The 26,666-nt window shown below is 55.4% G+C and overlaps 3 protein-coding genes and 1 long non-coding RNA gene across 8 annotated transcripts; all 4 read left to right on the forward strand.

The window, feature by feature from the left end:
* Positions 1-1,148: 1,148 nt before the first annotated feature.
* LOC149914013 (uncharacterized) lies at positions 1,149-7,533 on the forward strand. Of its 5 annotated transcripts, none has more exons than XM_090128136.1 (5): positions 1,149-1,939; positions 5,048-5,122; positions 5,607-5,693; positions 5,937-6,002; positions 6,101-7,533. In XM_090128136.1, exons 2-5 carry the CDS (start codon positions 5,116-5,118, stop codon positions 7,297-7,299), a joined length of 1,359 nt encoding a protein of 452 aa, XP_089984262.1. In that variant the 5' UTR covers positions 1,149-1,939; positions 5,048-5,115; the 3' UTR covers positions 7,300-7,533. The 5 variants fall into 5 exon arrangements, with proteins under 5 accessions (XP_089984262.1, XP_089984261.1, XP_089984265.1 ...); XM_090128135.1 differs by lacking the exon at positions 1,149-1,939 and adding an exon at positions 3,519-4,474; XM_090128137.1 differs by lacking the exon at positions 1,149-1,939 and adding an exon at positions 4,658-4,772.
* An 805-nt stretch (positions 7,534-8,338) lies between these two features.
* LOC149914014 (uncharacterized) lies at positions 8,339-10,933 on the forward strand. The gene is made up of 3 exons (XR_016460749.1): positions 8,339-8,673; positions 9,008-9,084; positions 9,208-10,933. It is a non-coding gene; the product is annotated as an uncharacterized LOC149914014 (long non-coding RNA).
* Positions 10,934-11,201: 268 nt separating this feature from the next.
* LOC149914015 (coiled-coil domain-containing protein 81-like) lies at positions 11,202-14,763 on the forward strand. Its single transcript, XM_090128045.1, has 8 exons — positions 11,202-11,322; positions 11,483-11,544; positions 11,979-12,132; positions 12,331-12,587; positions 12,773-12,858; positions 13,497-13,588; positions 14,130-14,226; positions 14,538-14,763. The coding sequence occupies exons 1-8, from the start codon at positions 11,208-11,210 to the stop codon at positions 14,761-14,763; spliced, it is 1,089 nt and encodes a 362-aa protein (XP_089984171.1). The 5' UTR covers positions 11,202-11,207.
* A 2,146-nt stretch (positions 14,764-16,909) lies between these two features.
* LOC149914016 (uncharacterized) lies at positions 16,910-19,327 on the forward strand. Its single transcript, XM_090128046.1, has 2 exons — positions 16,910-16,992; positions 18,775-19,327. The coding sequence occupies exons 1-2, from the start codon at positions 16,910-16,912 to the stop codon at positions 19,325-19,327; spliced, it is 636 nt and encodes a 211-aa protein (XP_089984172.1).
* The last annotated feature ends 7,339 nt before the right edge of the window (positions 19,328-26,666 follow it).

Raw genomic sequence — 26,666 nt, forward strand, 5'->3', positions numbered from 1 at the left:
CCATAACCCCACATAACTTGGCGTGACCCCAAGGCTCCACATGACCCATAACCCTATGGGCATCATAATCCCAGATGGGGCTGTGGACAGTGATGGGTCTGTTCTTGTGTCGTTCAGGGGACACTCTAGGGTGGCTCTGGGGTCGCTGTAGATCAGCTGCCTATAACATCTGCTGACCCCCAGCTCTCCCCCATCTTGCTGGGCAAGATGGGCGTCCAGGGGGCGGTGGGGGGCTATGGGAAGAGGTTCCATGATCAGAGCAGATTCACCGCCAGCTCCGTGTGGGGGAACATCAACCCCACTGAGCTGTGGCTGTGTCCCATAGCTGCCCCATAGCAGCCCCAGAGCCATCCTAGAGCATCCCAGAACAGCCCCATCACTGCCCACGGCCTGTGGCCAGCAGCAGTTCCACCCCCAGCGGTGTGTTGGCTAAAGGCAGCTCCCAGGTGTGGCTCTGCTCCATAGCTGCTCCAAAGTGCTCCTTTGGGGTCCTCCCATAGGTGTCCTTTAGCCGTCCCACAAGTTTGTAGGGCTTCTCCCCATCCCAGCAGATCCCTCCAGTGCCCATGGGGAGTGCGAGGAACGCTCTCATCACTGCTGTTCCACCTGGCACAGCTCGGTGCAGCAGCAAAGCTCATCTGTTGTTGCTATGGCATGACTGCACTCTCCCTCCTCGTGGTGAGGGACAAAAGGCGCAGCTGCTCACTGAGCTCCTTCTGCTCCTGTTGCTCTCCTCCCGTGGCAGTCCCTGCTCTCCTGTTCCCTCTTGGCTGGGGACTGCAGGCTCACAGTCTATGCCACGCATCCGCTTTGCTGTTTCTCCAGATGAGGTCACACGGTGTCAGGTCACAGCATGATGGGGGCAGGCAGGGTCAGGGAGTCCCAGGGTCGTGTGGGGGTATGGTTCACACAGGGCTGTGGCTCACGTGCAGCCATGGGATCACGCACATACAGGGTTATGTGGTCATCTTGGGTTATGGCTCCGGTGGGGTCGTGGCTCAGGGCCTCACCTTTGGGCCACAGGGACCCCCGGTTCCCTCTCAGGAAGAAATAAAACCACTCCAACAGCACCCCACACCCCCCCCCAACCCCCTTCTAACTCCAACCACTCCCCGCATTCTCCTGCACCCCCACTGTCCCTAGACCTTCCCATATCCCAGTGTCCCACCTGCAGCCGTCATCTTGTTTTCACCAGAGCAGCATTCTGCTCCTGCAGGTTGTGTTGCCATATCCATCCCAGGTGCCTGTATCCCCCCCCCCCCCCCCACCACAGAGCCCCATAGCTCCTCAAGGACCTCCTCAGACCTGGTGCACCTCCCCCACAGCCAGCCGAGGACCTCACAGAGACCCACAGTCTCCATCAACACCCCCTGTCCCTGCTCTGGGCTCCCCCAGAACCCAGCTATTTTTTCCTGCTGTCCTCCCTTACCCCCTCGGCTCACCCTTGGGATCTCACAGACTCCCACAGTCCCTGACAGGACCCCCATCACCGTCCCAGGACCCCCATAGCTCACCCAGGGCTCTGGTGCTGAGCCCAGCGTCCTCAGTGAGCGGTGCTGCAGTGCTGCACCCTGAGCCCTTGTGCAGTGCTGCAGATCCCAGGGCAGTGGGCACTGCTCTGCAGTCACCGCCCGGCCCAGGAGCGCCATCCCTGCGCTGTCTGTGAAAGTCTTGTCTTGGCTCCTGGCACAACTTCCATCTGCAGAGCACATGAGGAGCGTCCCTCAGGCTGCGTCTCCGGGTTAACCCTGCAGCGTCCAAACGAGGAATCCCGCAGCAACCCGCATCTCAGGATGGGCTGCAGCTGTGCCCCAGTGCCTTCATTAAAGAGAGGAGAATGAAGGAGCGTAACGGGGCATCTTTCCTCCTGACATTTCCCATCCTCTGCACGTTGGCTGTGCCATGTGAGTGGCGTTTGGTTACAGAGCAGTGAGTGCAGGTATGTGTGCATACAGGGTGTGCAGAGATTGTAGAATCCTAGAATGGCCAGGGTTTTTACTTTTCCATGTGTGTGTGCGTGCATGGCTGTGTGCAAGGCTGCCGCTGCGCTCGTGTCTTCATGCATGTTGATGTGCAAAGGGGTGAATTTGCACACGTGTGCATGAACACAGTTGTGTGCATCCAGGTCTTTGCACAAGGCCGTGTGGTTTTGCACACATTTGCATGCACGTGGATGGAGTGTGCACACAGGGCTGTGCAAGGATGTGCTTACACGTGCGTGTGAATGCACAGGTATGTGTGCGGGGAAGTCCTTGCACGTGGGTGTGTGGTTCTGCACACGAATGTGCACACAGATGTGTGTGCAGGGGAGCAGCGGAGGTTCCTGGAAGAGGCGGAACTCACAGGAGAGTGCTGGAGAGCACAGGGCCGGGAAGCAGAGTTCTGCAGCTCTGCGCTCTGCACAACAGCCTGCAGGATGGCCTGGAGCGCTGATAGGAGCAGGATAGAATCACAGAATCACACAGAATGGCCCAGGTTGGAATGGACTCTAAGCATCATCTTTAACACCTTCCCACCACAGGCAGGGCCACCAACCTCCCCATTTCATACCAGACCAGGCTGCCCAGGGCCCCATCCAACCTGGCCTTGAACACCTCCAGGGATGGATGGGGCATCCACAGCCTCTCTGGGCAGCTGTTCCAGCACCTCACCACTCTCATAGTAAAGAATTTCTCCCTGACATCCAAGCTAAATCTTCCCTGCCTCAGCTTCAAACCATTTCCCCTTGTCCTGCTGTTCTTTACCCTTTCAAAGAGTTGACTTCCCTCCTGTTTGTAGGCTCCCTTTAGGTCCCGAAAGGCTGCCATTCGCTCACCCCACAGCCTTCTTTTCTCCAAGTGGAACAAGCCCAGCTCCCTTAGCCTGTCTTTGTAGGGGAGGTGCTGCAGCATTCTGATCATCTTTGTGGCACTCCTCTGCACCTTCTCAACATCTCTCTGCCTTCCTTGTATTGAGGGCCCTAGACCTGGACACAGTACTTCAGAGGGGGAGTACATGCTGCCTCAGCTTCTACATGTGGGTGTCTGGGGGAGGATGCACCGAGATGGGGACCGGGGCTAAGGGAGCCAGGGGCCACGTGCTGCTCTGCTTTGGCCCCGTGGGGCTTCTGTGTCCCTCAGGGCCTCAGCTCGGTGGCAGGAGGTGCTCTGTGTCCCCCCCAGTGGTTCGCCCGCAACCCCCGCAGTCCCTCTTTCTGACCTCCAGGGTCACACCCTCCTCTGTGGTCCCCTTCCCATCTGACTACTGGAACACCCTCCCAACTCCAGTTCCCCCATTCTCATCCCTGCAGTCCTCCTCCACCCCCCACCTCACTGCCCCCTTCTCAGTTCCCTCCCCATTCCCCATTCTGACCCCCAGGGTGCCTTTCCTCCTCCCCTTCCCCCGACCCACCCCTCCTAGTCCCCCATTCTGATGCTCCTCCTCCCCTCCTTCCTCCCTCTCCCCCCCAGCGTACTCCCTGAATCCCCCATCCAGAATCACACAATCACACAATCACCAGGTTGAAATCACTAATAGCTCTCACTAATCCGCGTCCCTCAACACAACGTCTCAATGTTCCTTGAACACCTCCAGGGTTGGTGACTCCACCACTCCCAGTGCAGCCCATTCCAGCACCCGACCACTCTGTTGCAGCAGTAATATTTCCTAACGTCCAGCCTGAATCTGCCCTGGTGCAACTTGAGGCCATTCCCTCCCTTAAAGCCCAGCCCCAGCCAGAGAGGCTGGCACGAGTCCTGGGCCTAAACCTGAAGCCACAACACAAGAAGCCAGCACCAGCTTCGGGCCTGAAGCCACAGCCTGAGAGGCTGGTGCCGGCCCTGAAGTCTGAAGCTCCAGCCAGAGAGCCCAGCACCAGCCCTGGGGCCCAAAGCCAGAGGCAGAGGCCGGCACCGGCCCTGGGGCACACAGATGTGCCTTCCTGTTGGTTTCTACTGATTGCTATAGGACTCCACTGACCACTCTGAGGCCATACTGGTCCTCGCTGGTTTTTACTTAGCCATACTGGACTTTTCTGGTCCATACTGCTGTGCACTCCTCCCAGTTCCCACTAGTTCCTCTGGGACTCCACTGACCACTACGAGGCCATACTGAGTTTTTACTGGGCGGCACAAGAGTCATCTTCACTTCTCTGTTGCTTTACTTCAATTAACCCCCCTTCAATTACCCCCATTCAGCCCACTGGGCGGCCCTGGTGTTGGTTTCCTAAAATGTGGGTCTAGGAGGTGACCACTCCCTTTGCCTGTGATGAAAGCACAGAAGTGATGCGGGCACTCGCTGAGGTCACAGTCGTTGCCAGGCTGGGAGCGTTTGTGCCACAGCTGGTGAGCAGAGCTGGTGCACTCGTGAGCGTGCTGCACGCGGAGACTGAGCTCTGTGCTTTTCTTGAGAGAGATCACCCTGTGAGAGCCCACTGGAAGCACCGCTGCGGCGTGTGTGTGAGCTGGGCACAGCTCAGGCTGAGCAGGCTGACCAGGTGAGCTGGGTTGGGTGCTGGCTGGTTGCCGGGAGGTGTCTCAGCAGAAAAGCTGGGCTGGGGAGGATTTCCCAGCTCACACAGTGCCCTTCTGGCTGTACCCACAGGAAATGGGCTCTTGTTGAGATTCCATCCCACGATTCGGTGAGGATGATGAAACGTCATTCCTCCCCTGGAAAACTGCTGCCGAGCCCCCACCTTCGTGTCAGACCTTTCCAAGGAAGCAGAGCGCAGGCTCCATAGAGTGCAACTTGTGGCTCACTGCTCCATGGATTGCTTGGTGTGCCATACCCAGCAGGTGTTTCCCCAAACCACGCTGCAGTCACGGCAGAGAGCCAGCTGCTCAGCTGTGGCCGTGGACGATCAGCACAGCTGTGGGGGAAAAGGGGACCTGGGGGCACTTGCTGACAGAAGCCATGGCAGTCAGACACAAGCTGGAGCTAGTGATGGGCAGCTGTTGCAGCCAGCTGATGTCCAAGCATTGCCCTCCTCCAGAGGCTACATTGCATGGCAGAAGAAAGCTGGGAAAACGCTTCTTCCTCATGATTTTTCACTTGTTCATACTTTGTGTAGGGTTCCTGTCCAAAAGGAGAACTCAGGAATCAAGGCAGCTGAAGACTGCAGTTGCAGTGCTGTAGGCGATGTCAAGTAAGCATCCGTTTGGAGTGCAGGAAGGGGCAGTGAGAAGAGTTTGTGTCAGTTTGTGTTTGGGCTATCAAAGTAGCATCTTTCTGTTTTTGGGGGAGACGTGGTCTTACTGGACAATACTTCTCTGCCTGCTGGTGTCTGTGAAATCAACATACGGTCTGTTGTTGTAGGGACAAAACCAGTGCATCTGTGGAATGGTGCGGGGCAAGGGGGGAAACGGAAAGCCTCCGCAGGGAAGAAGCTCTTGTGAGCTGCGGTGTGGGTACCTGCCTCTAAACAGGGCTGCGTGCAGGGCTGTGTGTGATGGAGGAGAGAGGAAAGGACACTGCAGTTCTGTGCTGACTGCAGAAGTGGCACAAGGCTGCAGCAGCAGAATGGCCAACTGACAAAACTGCTCTTGAAGACCAGAAGTTTGTGGTTGGCAGTGCTCCAATCTTCCTCCAAAGAGATGCTCTTCATGTCTGTCTTGTCTCTTTGCTGTCAGAAGCTGATGCAAGTGGCCTTCCTCTGAAGCGCAGCCAGGTGGAAAGCCAGGGCAGGAGCACGGAGTGTGGCACAGCACCCAAGAGAGGTGCGGACACACAACAGGCATCGGGGTTTGGTGCACTGTCTTTCTCGTTAGGCTTTCTGCCTGTTCTTTCCTGGGACTGTTCTCATTGCGTGTTGCTTGGGGTCTTAATCCCTGGGATTTACAGTTACCTTTCCTGTCCTGATTTATAATGGGAAGCCGATGTTCGTCCTAGATCCCGTTCTGTGAACATGGTCCGGGAGAGCTGGCATTCACTCTTTGGGATTTTTTTGCTTTTCCCTGCAGTGGCGACCAGCTCAGATGTGCCGGAGGACATCACGGACATCCAGGGTTTGCTGTCTTGGATCGATGGTGAGTTTGGGGGCTGCAGAGCTGCAGGTGCGTGTTTGCGCAGAGCAGGTGTGGGAAGGCTATCATCGCCATTGTTGGGGATGTTCTTGCATTTTCAGACGTGGCAAGAGCTGTTGAGGTCCCCCATGAGAACCCCAGCAGCCCTGCCCCAGGATGCTTCATGGCTGAGCTCCCTGACAACCCCAGGGACAGCAGAGAGCTCAGCACACAGGCTGCCTCCGGGACGCCCGCCGACCCCTTCTGGGGGCTCCCACCATCCCCCGGGTTCCTGCCTGAGCTGCACTGTGGGTTGTCGCAGCTGCGCCCCATCACGGCACCTGCGAGTGCCCGGCTCAGTCCACAGCCGACCGCCTTGGCTGTCACCACGCCTCCCTCAGCCCAAAGCGCACAGCCCACCGAGGAGGTGCAGCAAAGGGAGCCGCAGGTGGGTGAGGCTCACTCGCCCCCGTCACCGGGCTCTGTCCCCAGCCGGGTGGCAGAAAAGAAGAAGAGGGGCAGCACCAAGCGGGCCAAGCGCCCTGCGCCTGCCGGCACCCCCCAGAAACGGGAGAGCTCCCAGCAGGAGCAGCCCACCACCAGCGCTCCAGCCAAGAAAAGGAAGCTGCCGCCGCGCAGGGAAAGAACAGAGAGAAAAGGCCGCAAAGGCCCGTGCCAAGCGGAGCTGTCTGGAGCCAGCGCAGGAGCCAGCAGCAGCGGGCAAGCGGGCACTGCCAGCGAGCTGCGCGTGCACTTGTGTAAATCCATCCAGGTCGTGCACCCGCTGGGGCAGAGGGTGACTGTGGTGGGCCCGGCGCGCCAGCCACCCTCCGTGCAGCCCCAACCCTCAGCCAGCACCGGCCCTGCTGCCCTCCGGCCCCAGCACAGCGGCACAGACCAGGCAGCGCCGGCATCTCCAGGCAGCACGGGGCAAGAGGGGGGCACTGCCGAGAAGACGGCGCCGAGCTGCCTGCGCCCGTCCCCGCAGAGGAGCTCACCGCTGCGGAGGGACCCACCATCACCACCACCACCACCACCACCACCACCACCAGCAGTGCTGCACCAGCAGCAGCCTCGGCTGCAGCGCCCCGGGGACTTTGTGCCCTGCGTGGGGCCACGGGCGGGCGGCAGTGCGGTACCCATAGTGATGGAGGAGTCGCTGCCCATCACAGCCGAGCAGCGGCCCGAGCGGGAGCGCATGAAGAAGCTGGCCCAGGAGGAGCGGCAGCGGGCGGCCCAGCAGATGAAGATCGGCCCCGTGCAGTTCCTGGTGCAGCGGGAGATAGACATGGCCATAGCCGACCAGTATGGCTACCCGTAACCCTGCGCTCCTCGCCGGCCCCACAGCACCAGGCAGCAGTGGCAGCGTTCCAGAGGCACCGCCAGCGGCCCCATCCCTCCTTTCCAGAACCAAGCTGTCCTCCGGAGTCATCGTGGCAGTGGGATGGGACGTCATCTGGCAATGAACTCTTGTGGGATGGGAATTTTAGGGTTATCGTCCTTACTGTTACTCCTTGTTTTCTATGTTACGTTATTAAAAGCTTTGTGCTCCCTTTGCTGTGTCCCTCTGCCTGCAGTCATTTGTGCTGTGTCACAGCCCCCCTGCTCCCCATACCCGCCTCTGGGGCAGGATGGGGCACCACAGATGGCCGTGTCCCTCAGCTGCCACCACCAGCCCCAGCGTTCCTCTCTCCCTGCACTCCTTTGTGCAGCAGGATGCAGAGGGTGTTTCACACAGCTCGCCTGTGCTGCCCAGTACCATGCATTGCTGTGGGGATGGGCAGCAGGCACGGGCGGATGGAGGGGAATTGCCCTGGCTCACTGTGCCAGAAGAGACTCCGGCAGGGGCATTTCCCATGGAGGGAATATATAGCAGCGGAAAGGCCAATTGAAGAAACTACGCTTGAGGACCAGAAGTTTGTGGCTGACTGTGCTGAACTCTTCCTCCAAGGAGATGCTCTTCATGTCTTCCTTGTTTTCTTTCTGTCAGAAGCTGATGCCAGTGGCCTTCCTCTGAAGCGCAGCCATGCGGAAAGGCAGAGGGGGAGCACCAAGTGTGACATGGCACCCAAGAGAGGTCCAGGCACACAACAGGCATCGGGGTTTGGTGCACCGTCTTTCTAGTTAGGCTTTCTGTCTGTCCCTTGCTGGGACTGTTTTTGTCGTGTGTTGGCTGTGGTCATAATCACATTAGCATTCCTGTACTGATTAGAAATGTGAACCACGGTTCACCCGAGATCCTAAGATCCATGACCGTGAACACTCCAGATGAGATGTCCTAGCATTGTGGCCCATTTTGCAGACTGAAAGTAGCGTTGGGCTCTTGCTAAATCTTGTTGCTTCTCCTTTCTTAACAGAGATTGGTGCTCAGCCAAATGGCAATATCTCTGTGAAAGTGGTGCAGCAGGTGCGTTCTGAGAGAGCTTGTCACCAAACAGCAGCTGAAGCTCCTCTCCAGGCTGGAGGGCTTCCTAGAAGAGCAGGTCCAGCACAGGGGGAAGACCTTCCCCTGCCGTGTGCCCCCGCTCCGTCTCCAAGGCCCAGGCTGGATGTAAACGCAAGGGCTTGGAAGAAGGGAGACCAACAGCAGCGCAACTGCCTGCCAAAAAGAGAGCGAGGGGTCAGAGCGGAGACAGCGTGCCGGCTCCAGCAGCACAGCCTGGGCCTGCCGCAGCGCGGAGCTCCAGGCGAAGAGGTGAGCAGGTGCTGTGGTACCGCCGTGCTGAGCTGCTTCCCTTTTCAAGCACCCCGAGTTTGCTTAGGGTTTGCTTTGCTTTTTCCTTCTCTGTACAGGGGCAATGGGTTGAAGGCTACAAAGTCCAAGGGCAGTGAGGTGCCAGAATGCGCAAGCCCGCCTCTTTCCGTTAGCTCCATGGTGGTGGTCTGCACGTCCCATGGAAATGTCATTCACTGAGAGGCTTCCTAGTCCAACTCCCTTTGTCTTTTTTCTGCCATCTGCTTTTACGGTACCCATGTTTCTGCAGTTTTGCTGTCGACAAAACAAATTCATCTTTTCTCTTGCCTTACAGCAAGAAGACAGCGACGAAAAGAGAGGAGCGTGGAACTGAAGAAGGCTTCTCAGAGAGCTGCTGCTGCACGAGCAGAGGTGAGTCCTTGGTGAGCACAGACACGGCTCCTGTTGTTCCCAGGGCCTCCGTCTGTCGGACACGGAAGAGATTTCCCGAGGGAAGTGGTGTCCTCTTCCTACACTCGCCTTGTTTCTTTCCAGTCCTGTGCAACGAAAAGCCTTGTGGAGATGATGCAGAAGCTGCAGCTGAAGGACCGAGAGGAGGAGCGTCAGAAGGCAGCGGCTGCCTTCCAATCAGACAATGGCTCCCATTTCACCGCAGAGGTGTAGGAGAATGGGCCAGAGAGGAAGGCATTCGTTGGATCTTTCACATCCCCTGCTACAGCCAAGCTAGTGGCATTGTGGAATGATCCAACGTCCTCCTTCAGAAATTCCTGAGACTGGAAGAACCCCATTGGACCACCAGCACCTCTGAGGCAGTCAGAAGAATTAACGATTGCTGGGGAATTAATGGCTGTCCTCGATTTAATGCCTTCTGTCCCAAGGCCCCACCACTCTTGCCCGTCACTCTCGATCCAGATGCAGATAAGCCAGGGAAGCCCTCTTATCTCCCTGGCCAGCCTGTGTTGGTTGACTTGCCTAGTGTGGGGCCAGTCCCCCTGACCCTAACGGAATAATAAATATGCTTGCAAGGCTAACGATGTCCAGGAACAGGAATATAAAATTAACACTCGCTGGATTATTCCCTCATTTTAACCGTATTAACAAAGCTCAAAAGGGCAAGCCGATGTCTGTTTTATTTTACAGAAGACTCCTGAGGGACCGTGACTGAACACAGGGAGGCCGACAGCTGACTTTAATCATTGGTGCTTTGGTGATTAGTCTTGCAACGTTTGACCAAAATGTCATTTTTGTTATTTTGCTGGATAGTATGTGTTGCAACTCCTGTCACAGTTGGTCATCTTCCCCAAAACTTCAGGGATGGGAAGGGGTGGGATATAAAAAACCCTTTTTCTTCCAACTGGCTGAGCAAATAGCAAATGTCTATAGGCTGAGTAACTGTTAGGTCTGCGGAGGACCCATGGGACTTGAAACCTGACCCTGGGTTTCAACTCCTATCGCCCCTAAATGGCTGGCAAGCAGCTACAGCAGAATCAACCGCGCTACCCGCTGGGAAGAATCCATCTCCATGGCCAATGCAAAATGCCACTGTGGGGATTTTTTGTCTGAATCGTACTCAGCCAGGTGGTATCTACGTTGGGACAAGCAATTGCACTTGGGTTTATCGTAAAATGGGTTTTGAAAAGGGACCTCGAGCAGGAAGCCCCACTGTGCATCAATGGGGGTGGTACATACAATCAGCTGGGACTGGGACAAGGGTTCTCTCACTCCTAGTCCTCCGCCAACAACACCCTGTTGACTGAAGCTGGAGGTATGAGATGCTCCTGGAGGCCTGACGCCTCCAGGGAGCTTGGAGGTGAAAGTGGAGCAGGAATGAGAGTGATACTGGTCATGGCTGGAACTGCAATGTGGCAGGGTGTCCTTTTGGACCTCTCACCACCACATACTTTCAAGCTCATAAACTGGCTGATGAATGGGATGGACCCTTTGATCAGTAGCACTAAAGGGACCTGATTGGATTTGTGGCCATTGTGCACACAAAGAACTGCCAGCAAATTGTGGATGTGGCTCTGGGCAGCCTGGTCTGGTGGTTGGCGACCCTGCAAGGGTGGAAACGAGATGATCTTTGAGGTCCTTTTCAACCCAGGCCAGCCATTCTATGGTTCTGTGATGATTCTGTGAAATACATCCATCACACGTGCCAATGGCCAAGGGGTTTTGGAGGAGTCTGCAGGAACGGTTGGTCCTGGTCTCTTCTCCCAGAAGCCATACCTTCAGCCTCCTGCTACCAAAACCTTGGCATAAACCCAACCGACTGTTTCTTTGTGTGTGCTTCCTGTCCTTTGGATTCTGTATGAGAATAATGTCGATGCTTTGGCTGTTGCTGGGCAGTTCTTCCACTCAGCCAAGGCGTCGTCAGCTCTTCAGACTGCCTTGCCAGTGAGGAGCTGGGGAGGCACGAGGAGCTGGGAGGGGACAGAACCAGGACTGCCGACCCAGAAGGGCCAAAGCAATATTCCACACCACATGGCACCAGGCTGAACAGTAGAACGGGGCTCATGAACTGGCTGGGCTCCGGCATGGCTGTTGCCAACAGGGAGCATCGCGCTGGTGTGAAGCAGACCGAGATGAAATTCTGGGAGGATGGCCCCGCCACACAGCGGGGCTACAGAATGCCAGAGGTCACCGCCAAAGGTACGCGGGCCCATAGCCGGCACGGGGACTGTCTCAGGGCTGCCTCCGTGTGGGGCTGGGGACAGGGACGACATTTTCCATCTGCCACCTCCCTCCTGCCCTGAGCCAGCAGGAGAAGCGGCAGAAGCAGAGCGTGACCTGCTTTTCCTTTGCCCTGCAGAGCAAGTTGCTGTCTGGGATGCGGTGGCCGTCTATGTCCAAGAGCAGCTCCTGCTGCGCAAGGTGGGTCGGCGCCTTCTTCCCACTTGTCTGCTTGCAGGGGTGGGGAGTCCCCTCGCCTTGGGCCACAGAACGCAATGACTCTTCCCCTCCACGGAAAGCAGGCTATTCACCCCCAAAATGCCTCTCGGGTACCAGTGGGCCTCCCGCATGCGTGGTATGGCTGCACCAAGTGTGCTGGGGCTGCTCACAAGCTCTGCAAGCTTCTGGATTCCACGAGGCTGCTTCTGCCCTGACTGCTGTGCCGCGTTTTTGGAGGGCGAAGGGAGGGGGAGGAGCGGGCAGCTCCTTCCCAAAGCTCTCCCACCGCCCTGCCTGAGCTTCCGAACAGTGGGAGAGGGCACAGCAGGACCCAAAGCACCGTCCGTGGACGGGGCAACCTTCAGCTCTTCCTCCAGCCTTCACACTTCAGCCCTTCCCTTCTCTTCCACGTGCAGGGAGTCCGAATTCCCACCCTCGGTTCCTTCAGCATTGCCTCCGAGCGGATCGAGGCTGAGGATGGAACCATGACTCTTCAGTGGCCTGCGTTTCACCTGGCCAGGAACCTTGCGGGCATCCGTAACCTCGCGGATAACAAGGATTACCTGCCAGGTACGAGGAGGCTTAAACCCCTTCTTGCTGCACAGACAGGACGAATGGAGCCATCCATTGCAAAAGCAAACCTCACCCTCCCTGCATGGAGTCCGTGCAAATATGGGGCTGTCCTGGGTGGTGACTGCAAGAAGCAGCACTTGGGAAGCAGCCGTGGAAGAGCCGCCGCATGACAAACTCTGCCGTGTGATTTTCCAGGCCATAAGGAGGTGGAGGCCCTCAAATACTCTCAGGTGGCCGCGGCCGCATCTGTGAGCCGGCAGACTGCGAAGGCCTGCATATTCGGCACCACGTCCCTCGTCTCCCACTGCCTGAAGAAGGGGGAGAACATCGCCTTTGTCCTGAAGGACATCGGAGTGCTCCTCATCGAGGGAACGAGAGTCCATGTCAAGTTCTACTACGACTTCCTGGAGAGGATCAGCGGGAAGGAGAACCTAGAGAAAGTTGTTTTCAAGGTGAGCTGTAGGTTTCTCCGTGGCCTGGGCAGTCCCACGAGCCCAGAGCTGCCTGCACATGGCTCACCAGGCGCTGGCTGGCTGCTTGGGCCGTGCGAGAGCTGTGCTGCCGTCAGCTCCTCGTGTCCCCAGTGCCTCAGCCGTGACGAGGACGTCCCGCATCCTCCCCTGCTCCTCCCCTGCAGGTCCCCTGGCTGCTGAACATGCTGGTGTCCCGGATGGCAGCTGTAGCCTCGCTGACCTCCTCAGGCCAAGTCATCGTCTTTCCCAGGTGAGGATGTTTGTGGCTGCAGCCCCTGCTTCCCCACTTGCCTACGGCATCCTTCCACCCCCCCGTATTCCTTCTCTCTCATGCCGTTTTATACCACTTCTTACTTTCGGGTAGAGCTTGAGTCTCCCAAGTCAAATATACCTTTGTCCTGCAGAGTGTACTTGAAAACATGTAAGGTGGAAAGCCTTGGCTCAGGGTGGGCCAGGAAAACAGGGTAGCTTATCTGCTCCAATAGCGTCATCAAGTCCCCATCCTTGCAGGGCGGTCATGGAATGTGGCCACGCGAATCCACCCTGCTCCACACTCCATGCTTTCTTAGAGGCAGCGTGCCAGGCTCCCCTGGTGCTCGCTAACACCTCAGGTCACAGGTCACGGTGCTTAGGGAACTCAGGGAAGGCTGACCTTCTCTCGAGAGGTAGATCTGGGGGAAGAGATGAAGGGATGTAGGTGACATTTTCATCCCATCGTGGCCGGGTGACTCCGTTTCCCAGGACAGTCCTTGGTTCTGGGGCTCAGTCGATCCTGGGGAAGGATGGCCTTCAGGCGATGTGAGAATCTGCCTGTGAGCAGGGTGATCCCAGCCAGCAGAAAGGGCCGCCGGAGCCCTGGCTCACACCGCGTCTTCTCCTTTTGTACAGGTTTAAACGGGAGTTTGCGCCCAAACCACCGCCCGGGAAACCCTGCAAGGCCTCAAAAGTCCCTTTGCTACGTCTTGGCCGGGGGAAGGAAGGTAAAGCAGCTGCCAGTCCCTCTCTATACCACACGCAACCAACACGTGATGGCAAAATCCCCATCCCACCATCACCCAAAGGCTCTGACTTGTGAAACCATTTGCACCTTGTGAAACCATTCGCACCAGCTCAGCACTGCCTCTCCTCCCGACCACACGTCGTCCTCATCAAATCTGAGATGCTGGCTGCCACGTTCCCACAAGTGCTCCCATCCCAGGGGATGGCAAGAGCACGGGGGGTCCTCGGCCCTGTCCTTTCCCCCAGGAAATGAGCCCCCAAAAGACACTGTCACCGCACAGGCGCCACCCAGCTCCTCTTTCCCAAAGCAAAGCCCTTAATGCAGTCCCAAAACAGAGCTGCAGCCTGGGGAGGAGGAGCTGGGCACGAGGCACGGAGGGCACAGAGGGAGACTGCATCTGCAAGGGGAGCAGAGCAGCCCTCTCGGGTGCTTTGGGAGAGACCTGAGCACCCCTGTGTGTCACCGGGCCAGCAGGTCCACAGTCAGTCTCCTCTGACGAGATCTGTCCTTCTCAATTGCAGGGAAATTTCCTGAACTGCATCCCCTCCCCAGCTGGATCCACGTCACCTCTATAGTGGAGTCTGAGGAGGGAACAAGCGAGGACAAGAGGAAGGCAAGGTGAGACTGCAGGCTCAGGGTACAGATCTGCACGCTGTGTTTCCCCACCCCGACAAGAGCCCATTCCCCAACGCCAGGCAGGCACTGTTCAGGGCACGTGAATGCAGCAGTGGAGGGGTGGGATGGGGCTGCTGGGAGCCCCCAGCTCACAGGGCTGGCCCCTCTCCAGCCCTCAGGAAAGCACCAGCGCAACCCGAGAGCTATGTGTAGGGAAGGCTGCGTTGCAGCCAGGAGTCCTGGCTCGGGGTTGCAGGATATGGCCCCAAAGCCGTCCCCCACTCAGGCAGACCTCTCCCACTCTGTCCTTTCAGTCAGCTGCCAGCGATCCCGGGGGCATCTTCTGCCCAAGAGGAGCCCCAGGAAGAGAAGGGAACGTACTCCACCGTAAGAAAAGGAGCAAAGATGCACAAGAGGACTGGATCTCTGCAGACTCTGCCACCAATCAAAGTGGAGCTCCCCAGGCGGGGGATGTCCTGTCCAGTCCTGCCCACGCTGAGCAGGGCGTGGGGTGCCCAGGAGGAGCAGAGCCCCACCTGAGGCTGACAGACAGGTTTGCAATTCCTGTCTGTGCCATTCCTGGGTGCCTGCCTGAACCCTTCTTTGCTGGTGGCTGAAAGTTTGCTTTCTCAGGCACTTCTTGCAGTAAGACGCTGACTTCTGCAGCAGATGAGAAGTGTCCGTGTGGCAGCAACCAACATCAATCTGTGGACAATTTTACCTTTCAAAGCATTTCTTGGGAGCTGTTTGCCTTCAGAAGAGGGCTCAGGAGTGTTTACTGGCAGAATATCTGGCCTGTGACCAGAAACTCCAGCTTGGTATGGGAGAAGTGGGGAAGGACACCATCGTATCTCATGAAAACCAGGATGCAGGTGGGCACCTCCCTGCTCCATCTGATCTGCTGGCAAGGCCCGGGAGGTGGGAACAAAGGAGTTTCTGCTGAGATCCTAAGGCCAGAAGCTGCCACTCCAAGGAAGGCTGACTCAACCACTTTTGGACTTAGAAATAAGTTTGTGCAGTCGTCAACCAAACAGCAACCCTTCAAGACCCACCACTGAAGATCAACATCTGGAGATCAACATCTGAACCATCTTTTCTATCGCCCGTCTTCCCTTCCCCATCTCCCCAGATGACCAGCATTTGCAATAAACTGGATGGGCTAACATCTACCCTTTGTGTATTAATCTCACCGTCAGGTATACATAGATTAGCAGCTCCTCTCGCTCTGATAATAGCAGTGAGACAGTGCCATCTCCTTGAAGAGAAGCAGAGGGACGATGGGGACTCTTCCAAGACCCCTTGGCTCTGACAGATGGGGTGGCTACGTTCCTTGGAGCCCTGGGACCCCGAGTTCCTCATTTTCCAATGCGGTGCTCTCTTCCGGTGACACGCAGAGCATAGCAAAGCCCACGGTTTTGCAGCAGCTCAAAGGTGTAGCTAAGTGTGAGGCCAGAGAGGAGAGTCTTTCCTTCCAGCTCGCTGCTCCTTTAGATCCCTGGTGGGAAGACAAGGGCTTTTGGGGAGGTGCTGGCATAGCTTAGGAGCAAAACACTGCAGCTGGGCGACTTGTAGGGAAGGGATAAAGAGAGGCAGAGAAATGGCTGCCTCCCCTCAGCGTTCTGACCTCAAACCATCCCCAGGGTATGCATCCGGGAGAAGAACCGCCCTATTTTTTGAGAAGAGTTTCTCTTCTTGTACGGAAACCCATTGGCTGTTGGACCACACGGAAAGAGATGGAAGAAAATGCAAGAAAGGTCTTGCAGAAAGCGGTCCTTTGCTCCGTTCCCATCATCGGTGCACTGAACAAGATCCATCAGCCTTACAGGGATGCTCTTCTCCCTGAAACGCAGGCTCCAAGTGAAACAATTGCAATTTCTCATTTACGAAGCAAAAGAGAAGCCAAAAACCCGCAAAGTAGTTCCAAAGCAGGTGAGTGCTGCGCACACACACGCTGGGTGCAGAGGGGGTAGCCCCTCCTAGCTTGCACACCACAAAGTGGCAGCTTAAGGATATTTTTGGAGACAAGTTATACATACGCAAGAAGAGGAGGGGATAATTACATTGGTTCCAACAACTAGGCGTAGAGTATTCTGATATTACAATTAGAATGGGAGGGGATATCACAACTGTTTCCAAGAAGTTATTATCATATCATCCGCCCCAATTGCTGAGTTACTGTGACTTGCAGTGGAATTCCGAAGTCGCAGTCTGAACCAATACATGAGCATGAGTGCCTGGTGCCAGAGAGAGACAAGGCTGCATTCCTCAGCTCACCCCCCCTCGACATCCCTCCCTGTTTTCCTCTGTTTTCCTCTGTTCATTCTACACCCTCGTGCCTTGTTCATAATTAAGTGAAATGCCGTTCTGAAACAATTCCATAGAAACCTGTTCCACATCACTCGTCATCCTCAGTCCCACACCTAAACGTTTCCTGAACACCTCCAGGGAACCTGACTCCAGTCTCTCCCTGGGCACTCTGTCAGTCTGTCCCACTGCCCAACCACTCTTTTGGAGGAGTTTTTCCTAACGTCCAGCCTGCAAGAACTCTCGCTGCTTTCTTGCATTTCTTCACAAAGCTGTTTCAAAATCTTCATCTGGGAGGGAGCACGTGAACCTAAGGAGATTCCATAAGGTCAAGTGTAGGGTGTTGCACCTGGGTCGGGGCAATCCCAGGTATATGTCCAGAATGGAAGAAGAATTGACTGAGGGCAGCCCTGCTGAGAAGAACTTAGGCGTGCTGGCGGACAAAAAACCTCACCTGAGCCAGCAGTGAGAGCTGGGCTTGTTCAGTCTGGAGAAGAGAATAGTCTGGGGACACCTGATGTGACCTTCCAGTAATTAAATGGGAACTTATGAGCAGGAGGGAAGTCAGCTCTTAACACGGGGAGAGAGCAACAGAGCGAAGGGGAAGAGTTTTAAGCAAAAAGAGCAGAGATTTAAGTTAGGTATCAGAGAGAAATTTATCAGTGAGAGGGTGATGAGGTGCTGGAACAGCTGCCCAGAGAGGCTGTGGATCCCCATCCATCCCTGGAGGTGTTCAAGGCCAGGCTGGATGGGGCCCTGGGCAGCCTGGTCTGGTATGAAATGGGGAGGTTGGTGGCCCTGCGTGTGGCAGGGGGGGTGGAGATTCGTGATCCTCGAGGTCCCTTCCAACCCTGGCCATTCTGTGATCCCATGATTCTGATTGTAAGGTTCTCCTGGCGTTGGGATGCTAACAAACAGAATTGATGGGACCAGTGTACAAACTGCATGCAGAGCACGCAACACAGCAGGCGCCGAGTGAGGTGCATGACCCTATCCTGTCTTTCCTGCTGGTACAGGTCATGCCTTCAGGATGTCAACTGGCAGGAAGCTTTTCTAGAAGAACAATCATAGGAAAACAGGTTGGAAAAGGAAGTGACGAAGAGACTCACAGATGTCCAGAGGACTTTTTCTGTATAGGAAGCTTCCCCGTTGGAGGAAGTAAGGCCTCCTACTTATTCCCGTGGAAACTACAACAGATACAAAGAGCCCAGTAACAGTGTTTGATAGAGCCCTTGCTTCAGGACCAGCATGGCAACATTGGTCAGAGTGTGAGCCAGCGTGGGGCTCTTCGCTTTGGAAGAGTGGGAAGGACCTGGGGCAGATCCAACAGAGGTTTGCAACAGGATTGTTTGGGGCTAGGGGTAAGCAAGCAGAGAGGCCTGGGCTTAGGCCTGGTGAAGCAGAAGCTCACATGAGTGCAATTGTAGCCCACGACACTGCGGTGGGAAGCAGGCTTGGTGCCTACATCCTGCAGGGAAACAGGTGCAGACTGCATGGGGCAGTGTAGGACAGCACGTGGTGGAGATGGCTGAGGGGCTGGCAACGCTGAAGGCCCTGACAGAGCCAAGGTCTTTGTCCAGCAGGCTGTGGGTGGTGTCTGTGCTACAGAGAACTGTGAGGGGACACGCTGTCCTCGTGGCACTGGGCTCTCGTGGCCTCCTTGTGCCCCGTGCAAAGGCTCCCACCGCCCCAGGAATAGTCTCGATCCTGCATAGGGGACAGGATCTCCCTTCCAACGGCCCAGGTATCAGGGCTTGGCCTTTCTGCCTCATAAGACAAAGGATGCTGTTCTCAGCATCACAGCCACCAGCACAGTGCCTTTGTCTCCCTGTAATCATGTCCCCAGTGCCTCAGCCGTGAGAGGATGTCCCACATCCTCCCCGTTTCAGAAGGATAAGGAGCTTGCTGGTGAAGGAGAGATCCAAGGCCAGGTGAGGCTGGAGGCTCTGGGCTGGGATGTGCATGGGGGTGACCCAACGAGAGCCCGTTCCCTAGCCCCAAAGGGTCACTGTTGGTGGCCGCCCAACAGTGCTGAACGCAGCACCCACCGTGCTGGGATGGGGATGCCAGGAGCCCCCCGTCTCACAGGGCTGGCCCCTCTCCGCATCTCAGGAGAGCCACGGGGCAGCCGCTGAGCTGTCTGTGGGCAGGGCTGCGTTGCAGCCAAGGCTCCTGGCTCAGGCTTGCAGCATGTGGCCCCAAAGCCATCAGCCACTCACGCGGACCACTCCCGCTCTGTCCTTTCAGTCCGCTGCCACCCATCCGGAGGGCGTCTGAAGCCCAAGAGCAGCCGGTGACCTGCGAGCTGCAGGGGGAAGCAGGCACATCAAGCCAACAAGACCTGCACCGAGCACCGGGAACCAAACACGTGCGCTTCCTTGATGAAGTGCAGGAAGCAGGAAAAGCCCATCGTGAGCGTGCGGTGCGAAAACTGCAGACAGCCAAGGCCTCACCCCATCACATCACCTTCAGGCCAACCACGCCTTTCAGAAGCGAGTCGAGAAGATCTTCCTCGAGGGCTGAGTCTACGGAGCCTCAAGGCCGACCATCCAGGCTCCCACTGGCTTGCGACTCAGTGAAACTTCTCAGGCAGAGGGCAAGGAAGATCAGACCGGTGCTGGACGCACTGAAGCAGATGGCAGCATCACCACTTTGTGGTGGGTCCAGCCTGCCTGAGGAGTCTTCCCTTAACCGCTCTGGATTGCTGCCACCCATAAGAGAAGAAACGGGGTCTCCCACGTGTCAGCCTCCAAAGACCAAAGCCCCACTCCGCAGGAAGGGCACACCCTACCCACACTGATGCGGGCACGGGGTGCCCAGGACAGACAGAGCAACAATGGAGGCTGCAACACAGATGTGTCAATCCCATCTGCATCATATCTACTCCTAAACCAGGCTGCCCAGGGCCCCGTCCAACCTGGCCTTGAACACCTCCAGGGACGGGGCATCCACAACTGACATCTCTGGGCATCCGCTTCCAGCATCTCTCCACTCTCTCTGGAAAGAACAAGCCAATCTGACATCCTCAACTCAAAACCGCTTCCCCTTGGCCTGACAGTAGCTACACTATCACAGAGTTGACTCCCCTCCTGTTTGTAGGCTCCCTTTACGTAACGGAAGGCTGCAATGAGGTCACCCCGCTGCCTTCCCTTCCCCAGGCCAAACAAGGAGATCTAGGGTGAAATGTAGAGGGGCAAAACTGTCAATAAAGCCTTACCATGGCCTATCCCTTAAAAATCTCCAGAACGCCTGTGACAGTGTCATTGCGTCTTTTGACGCCAGCTCTTGTGCTGGTGGAGGGAGAAGGAATTGTGAGAGGGCATCAGAGCGTCTCACGGTGCTTTACTTGATGCCAAAGGAAATCCAGCGTCTCTTTTGTCTTATCTGGGCCACAAGCTTATCGGCTTTTGACCCGGCAGGGCCCCCCAGGCCGGCTGGGAGTCTTCTGGCCCCCCGACTGGCCAGCCAGCTTTTAACCTGGCAGGGCCATCTGGGCCAGCCAGCTGGCCTTTGGTCTGGTCGGGCCCTTCCGACCACCTAGCCAGTTTATAACAAGGATTCCGGATCTTCCCCAGGGCCGAGTCCACCCTGTACACGGAATCCCAGGGCAGACCATGCAGGCTGAATCTTCCGGCTTCCGAATCACTGAAGCTTTTCAGGCAGAGGGCTAAGGGGATTCGGCCTGGCAGGGCCCACCCAGCCAGCTGGCTTTAGGCCTGGCAGGGCCCCACAGGCCAGCCTGGTGGGTTCTGGCCTGGCAGGGCATCCTGGTCAGCTGGAAGTCTTCTGGCCTGGCAATGCTACCTGGGTCAGTTGGCAGGACGGCTTTTGGCCAGGCGGGGCTTACCCCATTTTGGCTGGCCAACCGCATTGACCCGGTCTGCCAGGATGCTTCTGGCCAGGCAGGATTACCCAGGCCAGCCGATCAACTCTCTTTTAACCCTGCTGGCCCCCCCCGCCCGGCCAGCAGGCGTTTAACCTGGCAGGTACCCCCAGGTTGGCTGGCATGCTCAGGGCCTAGCAGGGCTACCTGGGTCAGTTGGCTTGCCAGCTTTTGGCCTGGCACGGCTTCCTCGGCCGGCTGGCCAGCCAGCTATTGGCCTGGCAGGGTGTCTGGCTGGCCAGCCGTCTTTTTTCCTGGTTGTGTCCCCACGGTTGGCCACCTATTGGCCTGGCCGGGGCTCCCAGGGCTGCAAAACGTGTGAGCTTCCCTGGTGAAGACCAGGGAGCAGAAAAATCCCACTGTGAGGGTGCTGCACCCAAATTGCAGAAAGCCAAGGCCTCACACCCTCGGGTCACCTTGAGGCAGACAACAGCTTTCATAAATGAGTCAAGAAGATCTTCCTCAAGGGCTGAGTCCTGCCTGTCTACGGAGCCTCAAGGCCGACCATCCCGGCTCCCACTTCTGGCATGCCACTCAGCGAAACTTCTCAGGCAAAGGGTAAGGAAGATCAGGCCAGTGCTGGATGCACTGAAGCAGATGGCAGCATCACCACTTTGTGGGGAAACCAGCCTGCCTGAGGAGACTTGCATCACCCGCTCTGGATTGCTGCCACCGATAAGAGAAGAAACGGGGTCTGCCAAGTGTCAGCCTCTGAAGACCAAAGCCCCTGACCACAGGGAGGACACATCCTACCCACGCCTTGGTCCAGCTTTTGACCTGGCCGGCCAGCTTTTGGCCTGGCAGGGTCTCAAGGGCCAGCCCGTTTTAAACCTCACAGGGCCCCCCCGGCCAGCCGGTTGGCCGGCTTTGGGCCTGGCAGCATCTGCTGGGCTGGCTGGCCAGCCTTTGGCCCGGCACGGCCCTCTCAAGCCGCTGGCCTGCTTTTGGCCTGGCTGGGACCCTGGCTGGCCAGCTTTTGGCCTGGTACGTTCCCCCAGCCGGCTGGGATACCACGGCCAACCTGCCAGCTTTCTGCAAGCAGGGCCTGACAGGCCAGCTGGCTTTTGGCTTGGCAGGGCCCCCTGGCCGGCCAGGAGTCTTATGGCCTGGCAGGGCAACCCGAGTCAGTCAGCTTGCCAGCTTTTGGCCTGGCAGGGTTCCCCATTTTGGCTGGCCAGCCAGCTTTTGGCCTGGCAGGGCCCCTTTGGCTGGCTTGGAGAGGTCTGGAAGTGCAGAGCTCCATGGGCCAGCCGGCCGGCCACCTTTCGCCTGGCAGTGCTCCCCTGAACGGCCAGCCGGCTTTCGGCCTGGCCCAACTGGCCGGCCAGGAGGCTTCAGGCCTCGGAAGGCTTCCCCAGCCAGTCAGCCAGCTTTACCAATGATTCCGGATCTCCCTCAAGGGCTGAGTGCAGCCGCTCCACGCAGCCCCAAGGCAGACCAGCCAGGGCTGCCACATCTGCCTTGTGGATCACTCAAACTCCTCAGGCAGAGGACTAAGAAGAAAAGATCACATCAGCCCAGCCCAAGCTGCCAATGTAGGTCCCCCTCCCCAGCCAACTGCTCTTTCATCTTCATGAGCCCTTGTTCTGCTGGGGAGGACAGGTGGAAGCAATTCACCTGTCTGGCAAAGGGGTGGAGCCTGGTGCCACCCCTCCCTAACCTCATTTCAGGGCTGGCTGCCCCCTGTAAGGGCTCTCTGCATGGAGGTGTGTTCTTTGTTGTGTTGTGTGTGCCTGGTCTTCAGAATGGGTTCAGCAGTGTTGTCTTTGTGTTCTGGATTGAGTTCTTTTCCTTTTGGGGGTAATACCTTCTGAAAGGGCACTGCAGTTGAGAAATCAGTTAGGTTTGGCAGTGGAAATGCTGTGTTGGAGGGACTGTTGGTGCCATGAGCTGACAGCACAAGCCTTGTATTGGCAACTGTTTTCTGTGACATGGATTAATTGTAGCTCATTTTAGGGGAGAAGCCTGGGATTTGATTGAATCGTATTGAGGAAGGGGGGGAGGGGAGAGCCTCTGTGGGTAAGGAGGTGTTGTGAGCTGCAGTGCTGTAGCACTGTCTGTCTGCCTAGGCTTTCTGTTTGTTCTTTCGTGGGACTTTTGTCTCTTTCCCTCTTCTACTCTTACCTGAAGATCGCTGTGCTGATGACTGCCGGTGTTGTTGTGTAGGCTAAAATAGTTAAAGCAAACTGGGGCTGGAAGTGCAGCAGGCAGCTCCGTGCTGTTTAATGACTATGTGAGTAAATAAATGCATTGCTGATTCTTCCTAAAGATGCCATAAATGAAGAGGGTATGTTTTATTATTGTTCTTAATTTTATGCTGCTGGAGTTGGTAATAACCTGAAGAGTCTGGGAACCTCTGGGTGGAATAGTTTGTTGTTGTGTTTAGCTTGCTGGCTGTTGTTGGAGAGCGAATTCACACAAGGAGCCAAGTAGAAAGGACTGTGTACTGCTGGTCCCTGCACTGTCATGATCCCTCTTGCTTGGAGCTGCTGTGAACCAATGAGGGAGTCTGACTTTGAAGTAAACGAAGTCATATACCTCTAAGAAAGTATAAGCGGGGAATGTTTAAAAAGAAAAGGTTATTTAAGAGGATTTCAGTGATGTAAGTCTTGCTGGAGGCCATGAATGACAGGAGTTCCTGAGAGGTCAGTAGTGGGTCCTGTTCTAATATCTTCCCTCAGGATCTGGATAGCGGGGCAGAGTGAACCCTCAGGAGGTGCCAGCTGTCCCAAAAGTGGGGGCAGTGACTGACTGAGCAGAGGGCCATGCAGCCATCCAGAGTGCACTCAGCAGGCTGTGAGGTGGCTGACACAGGATCACGGAATCGTAGAACTGTAGGGGCTGGAAAGAACCTCTGGAGATCGCCTAGTCCAACCCCCCTGCTAAAACAGGATCCCTCCAGGGGTAACTTCATTATAGAGAGTCTCATGGAGTTCCTTGAGAAGTGCAGAGTCCTGCATCTGGGGCGAAACGAGCCCAGGCACCAGTGTATGCTGGTGGCACTCGGCTGGAGAGCAGCTCTGCAGGAAAGAGCCTGGGGCTCCTGGTGGACACCAAGTGGAACGTGAGCTAGCACTGTGTCCTTGCCGCTAAGAAGGCTGATGGCTTCCTGGCTGCATTAGGCAGAATATTGCCTGTGAGTGCTGGGAAGTGATTCTTCCCCTATGCTCAGTGTTGGTGAGTCTGCACCTGAAGCACTGGGTCCAATTCTGACTCCCCCATATAACCGACAAGTGAACGAAGAAGAAAGACTCCAAAACAGGGCTACCAAGGTGATGAAAGCCCTGGAGCACCCCTTGTAGGAGGCAAGGCTGAGAGAGCTGGGATGTCTCCGTGTGGAATGTCTATAGAGGCCTGAAGAGAGCGTGCAGAGAGGTCAGAGACAGGCTCATTTGGGTGTGCCCAGTTCCAGGACAAGAGGCAGTAGGCACAACCTGGAACACAGGTTCTGTCTGACCAGCAGGAAGCACTTTTGTGCTGTGCAGATGTCAGAGCAGTGGCAAAGGCTGCCTGGAGAGGTTGTGGGGTGGATCTGTGGGGATCTCCAAAAGCAGTCTGGCCGTGGTCCCAGGAACCCTGCCCTGAGTCTGCTGAGCACAAGGATCCAGAGGTGTCTCCAACCTCAACCATTCTGTGATTCACTTATTTTTATTGAGTACTCCAAAACCCATATGTTTGTTGGCAGAGTTGGTTTTCACAGCCGTGTTTAAAGCTTTGTGTCTCTATGTGGTCAGCTCTTTAGAAACCAGTTGTACAATTTCAAATTCACTCATCCTCGAGCTTTCAAAGATAAGCACCTGAAGCCCTTTTCTTTCCGGACTGCTGAAATATCCTGGAGAGTCTGCAGGGAGAGGAAGGGAAGGAAGAAAAATGCCACAAGTAACAAAAAAAGAAAGAAGAAAGAAAAGAAAAACACCTGTGGAAGACACAGGTAAAGGAATCTGTCAAGTTACCTAGCTCAAATTTTCATTGAGAAGGAAATAAATACTGGGAATAATTTCAGTTTATTTTCTTAGCTTCTATTTGTGCAAAAAGGGAATCCAAGCGTGCATTTGGTTTGCCTGTGCGCTGGAAGCTCTGTTGCTGCTTTTTTGCTTCCAACATAACCTCTGTTCATGTTTCTGGTTGCCCTTCAGAACCTGCTGTGCATAAGTAAAACAGAGCCAGCACGTTGGATTCAGTCTCTAACCAAAGAGGCCTTAAGCTGACCAGAAGCAGCAGTGGAGGCATTTCATGGTGAGTAGGCACAGAAGTACAATTCTGTGCCCAGGTGTTAAGGGCACGTAACAACTTTTCAGAAGTTACATACCTTGAGTGTGAATGAAGAGCTTTTCCCTGCTTCTGGATTTTGCTGCGTGATTCAGGAACTTGTGTCTGATGGCAAACTCCTGCATGTTAGATTCCATGGTCGTTAGGTACCGTGTCTGTTTGCCAGGTACTGTACTCTCCTTCAAATCCCTCTCTAAAACCCACGTCTGTCAGAAAGCTCTAGAAGTAAACTAATTGAAATGCTACTGTGAAATAATCCTGCTCCTGATTAAACAGAGGCAGGAAATTCTTGTATCAGTACGATACTGCAGCATTTTAAGCCCGGCTGTCCATCATCTCAGCTTCGCTGGGCTCTTGAGTGGAATTCAGAACTACAGTGCACAAATCTTAGGTGCCTTTCAGATCCCTAGGGCAGCTGTGGTCCAGACGTGATCTCTGGTACCAACTAATGGAAATGTAGTTGAGTATTTCAGAAGTGAATGTCTCTTTATTAATATCAGTCAATTAATATAATGTGTGTTACATTTAGCTTCATCACTTTTGTACTTATTTGACGTATAGAAGATGAATGCTTCTATTTATTTTCTCACAGTCTCTCAGCTCTCAAACTGCTATTGTAAACTTTAATCCATTTGGCAGAGCAGCGAGCAGAGCAGGCAAGTGTTGAGATTGGGCATCAAGGTAGCAACAAAAGCCAAGAGCATCAAGGAGGAGGAAGTGAGGAGAAGGTAAGTGAAAGGCAGAGAAGGTGATGGTAGGCTAAGGCAGGGGGAAGGGGAGGAGCAAGGGAGGTGAGGGTAAGGGAGAAAAGAGGGGAGGGGATGGGAGAAGAGGAAAAGGTCGGAGACGGGAATAAAGGAAAACCTATGATTTAAAAAAAAAAAAAGAAAGGAAAAAAATGAGAAAAAAAATTAAAACAGAAAAGAAAAAAGGAAAAAGAGAAAAGAGAAAAGGGAAAAAAAAAGAAGAATATATGAAAAAAGGCAAAAAGGAAAACCGAATAAAGGAAAGAGACAAAAGGTAAAGAGAAAAGAAGAAAAAAGTCAAGTAAAAAGTAAAGAATACCACCTAAGAAAAGAATGGGTGGCAACAAGTAGAGAGCAATGCATGGCACTGCAAAGGAAAGCAAGGTGAGAGTAGCAGCAAAAGCCAAGAGAGTCAAGAAGTCAGTGAAGAGCAGGAAAGGTAAGCTGGGGCTTGGAAGGGTATTGGGTGGGAAGGGTTGTTAAAAAAAAAAAAATAAATAATAATGAAAAAAGCGTTAAGTGAAGAAAGAAATGAGCTCAATAATAACAATTAAAAACAGTGGATTGCAACAAATACAGGGCAGGCAAATATGAAAGCTTACTGTGTAGCAGTTACCTGAGGCCCCTGACTGATGAGTGATCCTGGGATGGAAGAAGGAGTTTTGCCAGTTTGATGGGGGCTGATAGTTGTAGCTGTAGTCACAAATAACTGGTTCTGTAGTGAGAGCTGAGCCTGGCAGTTCATCTTGTTGGTGCCAAGACTTGTTTTGCAAGCAGGTTTTCCACGTTGGCTCTGCATGACGCTTTGGATGAGCGGGTATGGAGTGGAAGAAACCCTGCAGAGCCAGGTGAGAACCAAAGCAGGAGAGAGGAAAAGTGCCCTTTGCAGCAGGGACGCCGTGCTGGCTCTGCCCATCGCTTCCAGTGCCACCGTGGTCCTTCTCTGTCCAAGCACGTGAGCCAAGCACGTGGCCTGGTGCGTGTCCCTCCCTTCTTCCTTGCTCTCCATCCCTCCCCTTATCCATCCCTTCACTTCTGTCCACCTCTCCTTCCACGTTCTCCATCCATCCTCTTCTCCATCCATCCTCTTCTCCATCCATCCTCTTCTCCGTCCATCCTTTCACCTCTCTTCTCCATCCCACTCTCCTCTCCCCCATCCTAGGTGGGCCTCCAACCCCTACATGCCCCACTCCAACCCTTCCATCTCCCCATCGCCCATTCCCCCCCATTCCCTCCCCGCC

The sequence above is a fragment of the Phasianus colchicus genome, chromosome 32, assembly GCF_987193195.1.
Source record: "Phasianus colchicus chromosome 32, bPhaCol1.hap1.1, whole genome shotgun sequence".
In the NCBI taxonomy this organism is placed as follows: Eukaryota; Metazoa; Chordata; class Aves; order Galliformes; family Phasianidae; genus Phasianus; species Phasianus colchicus.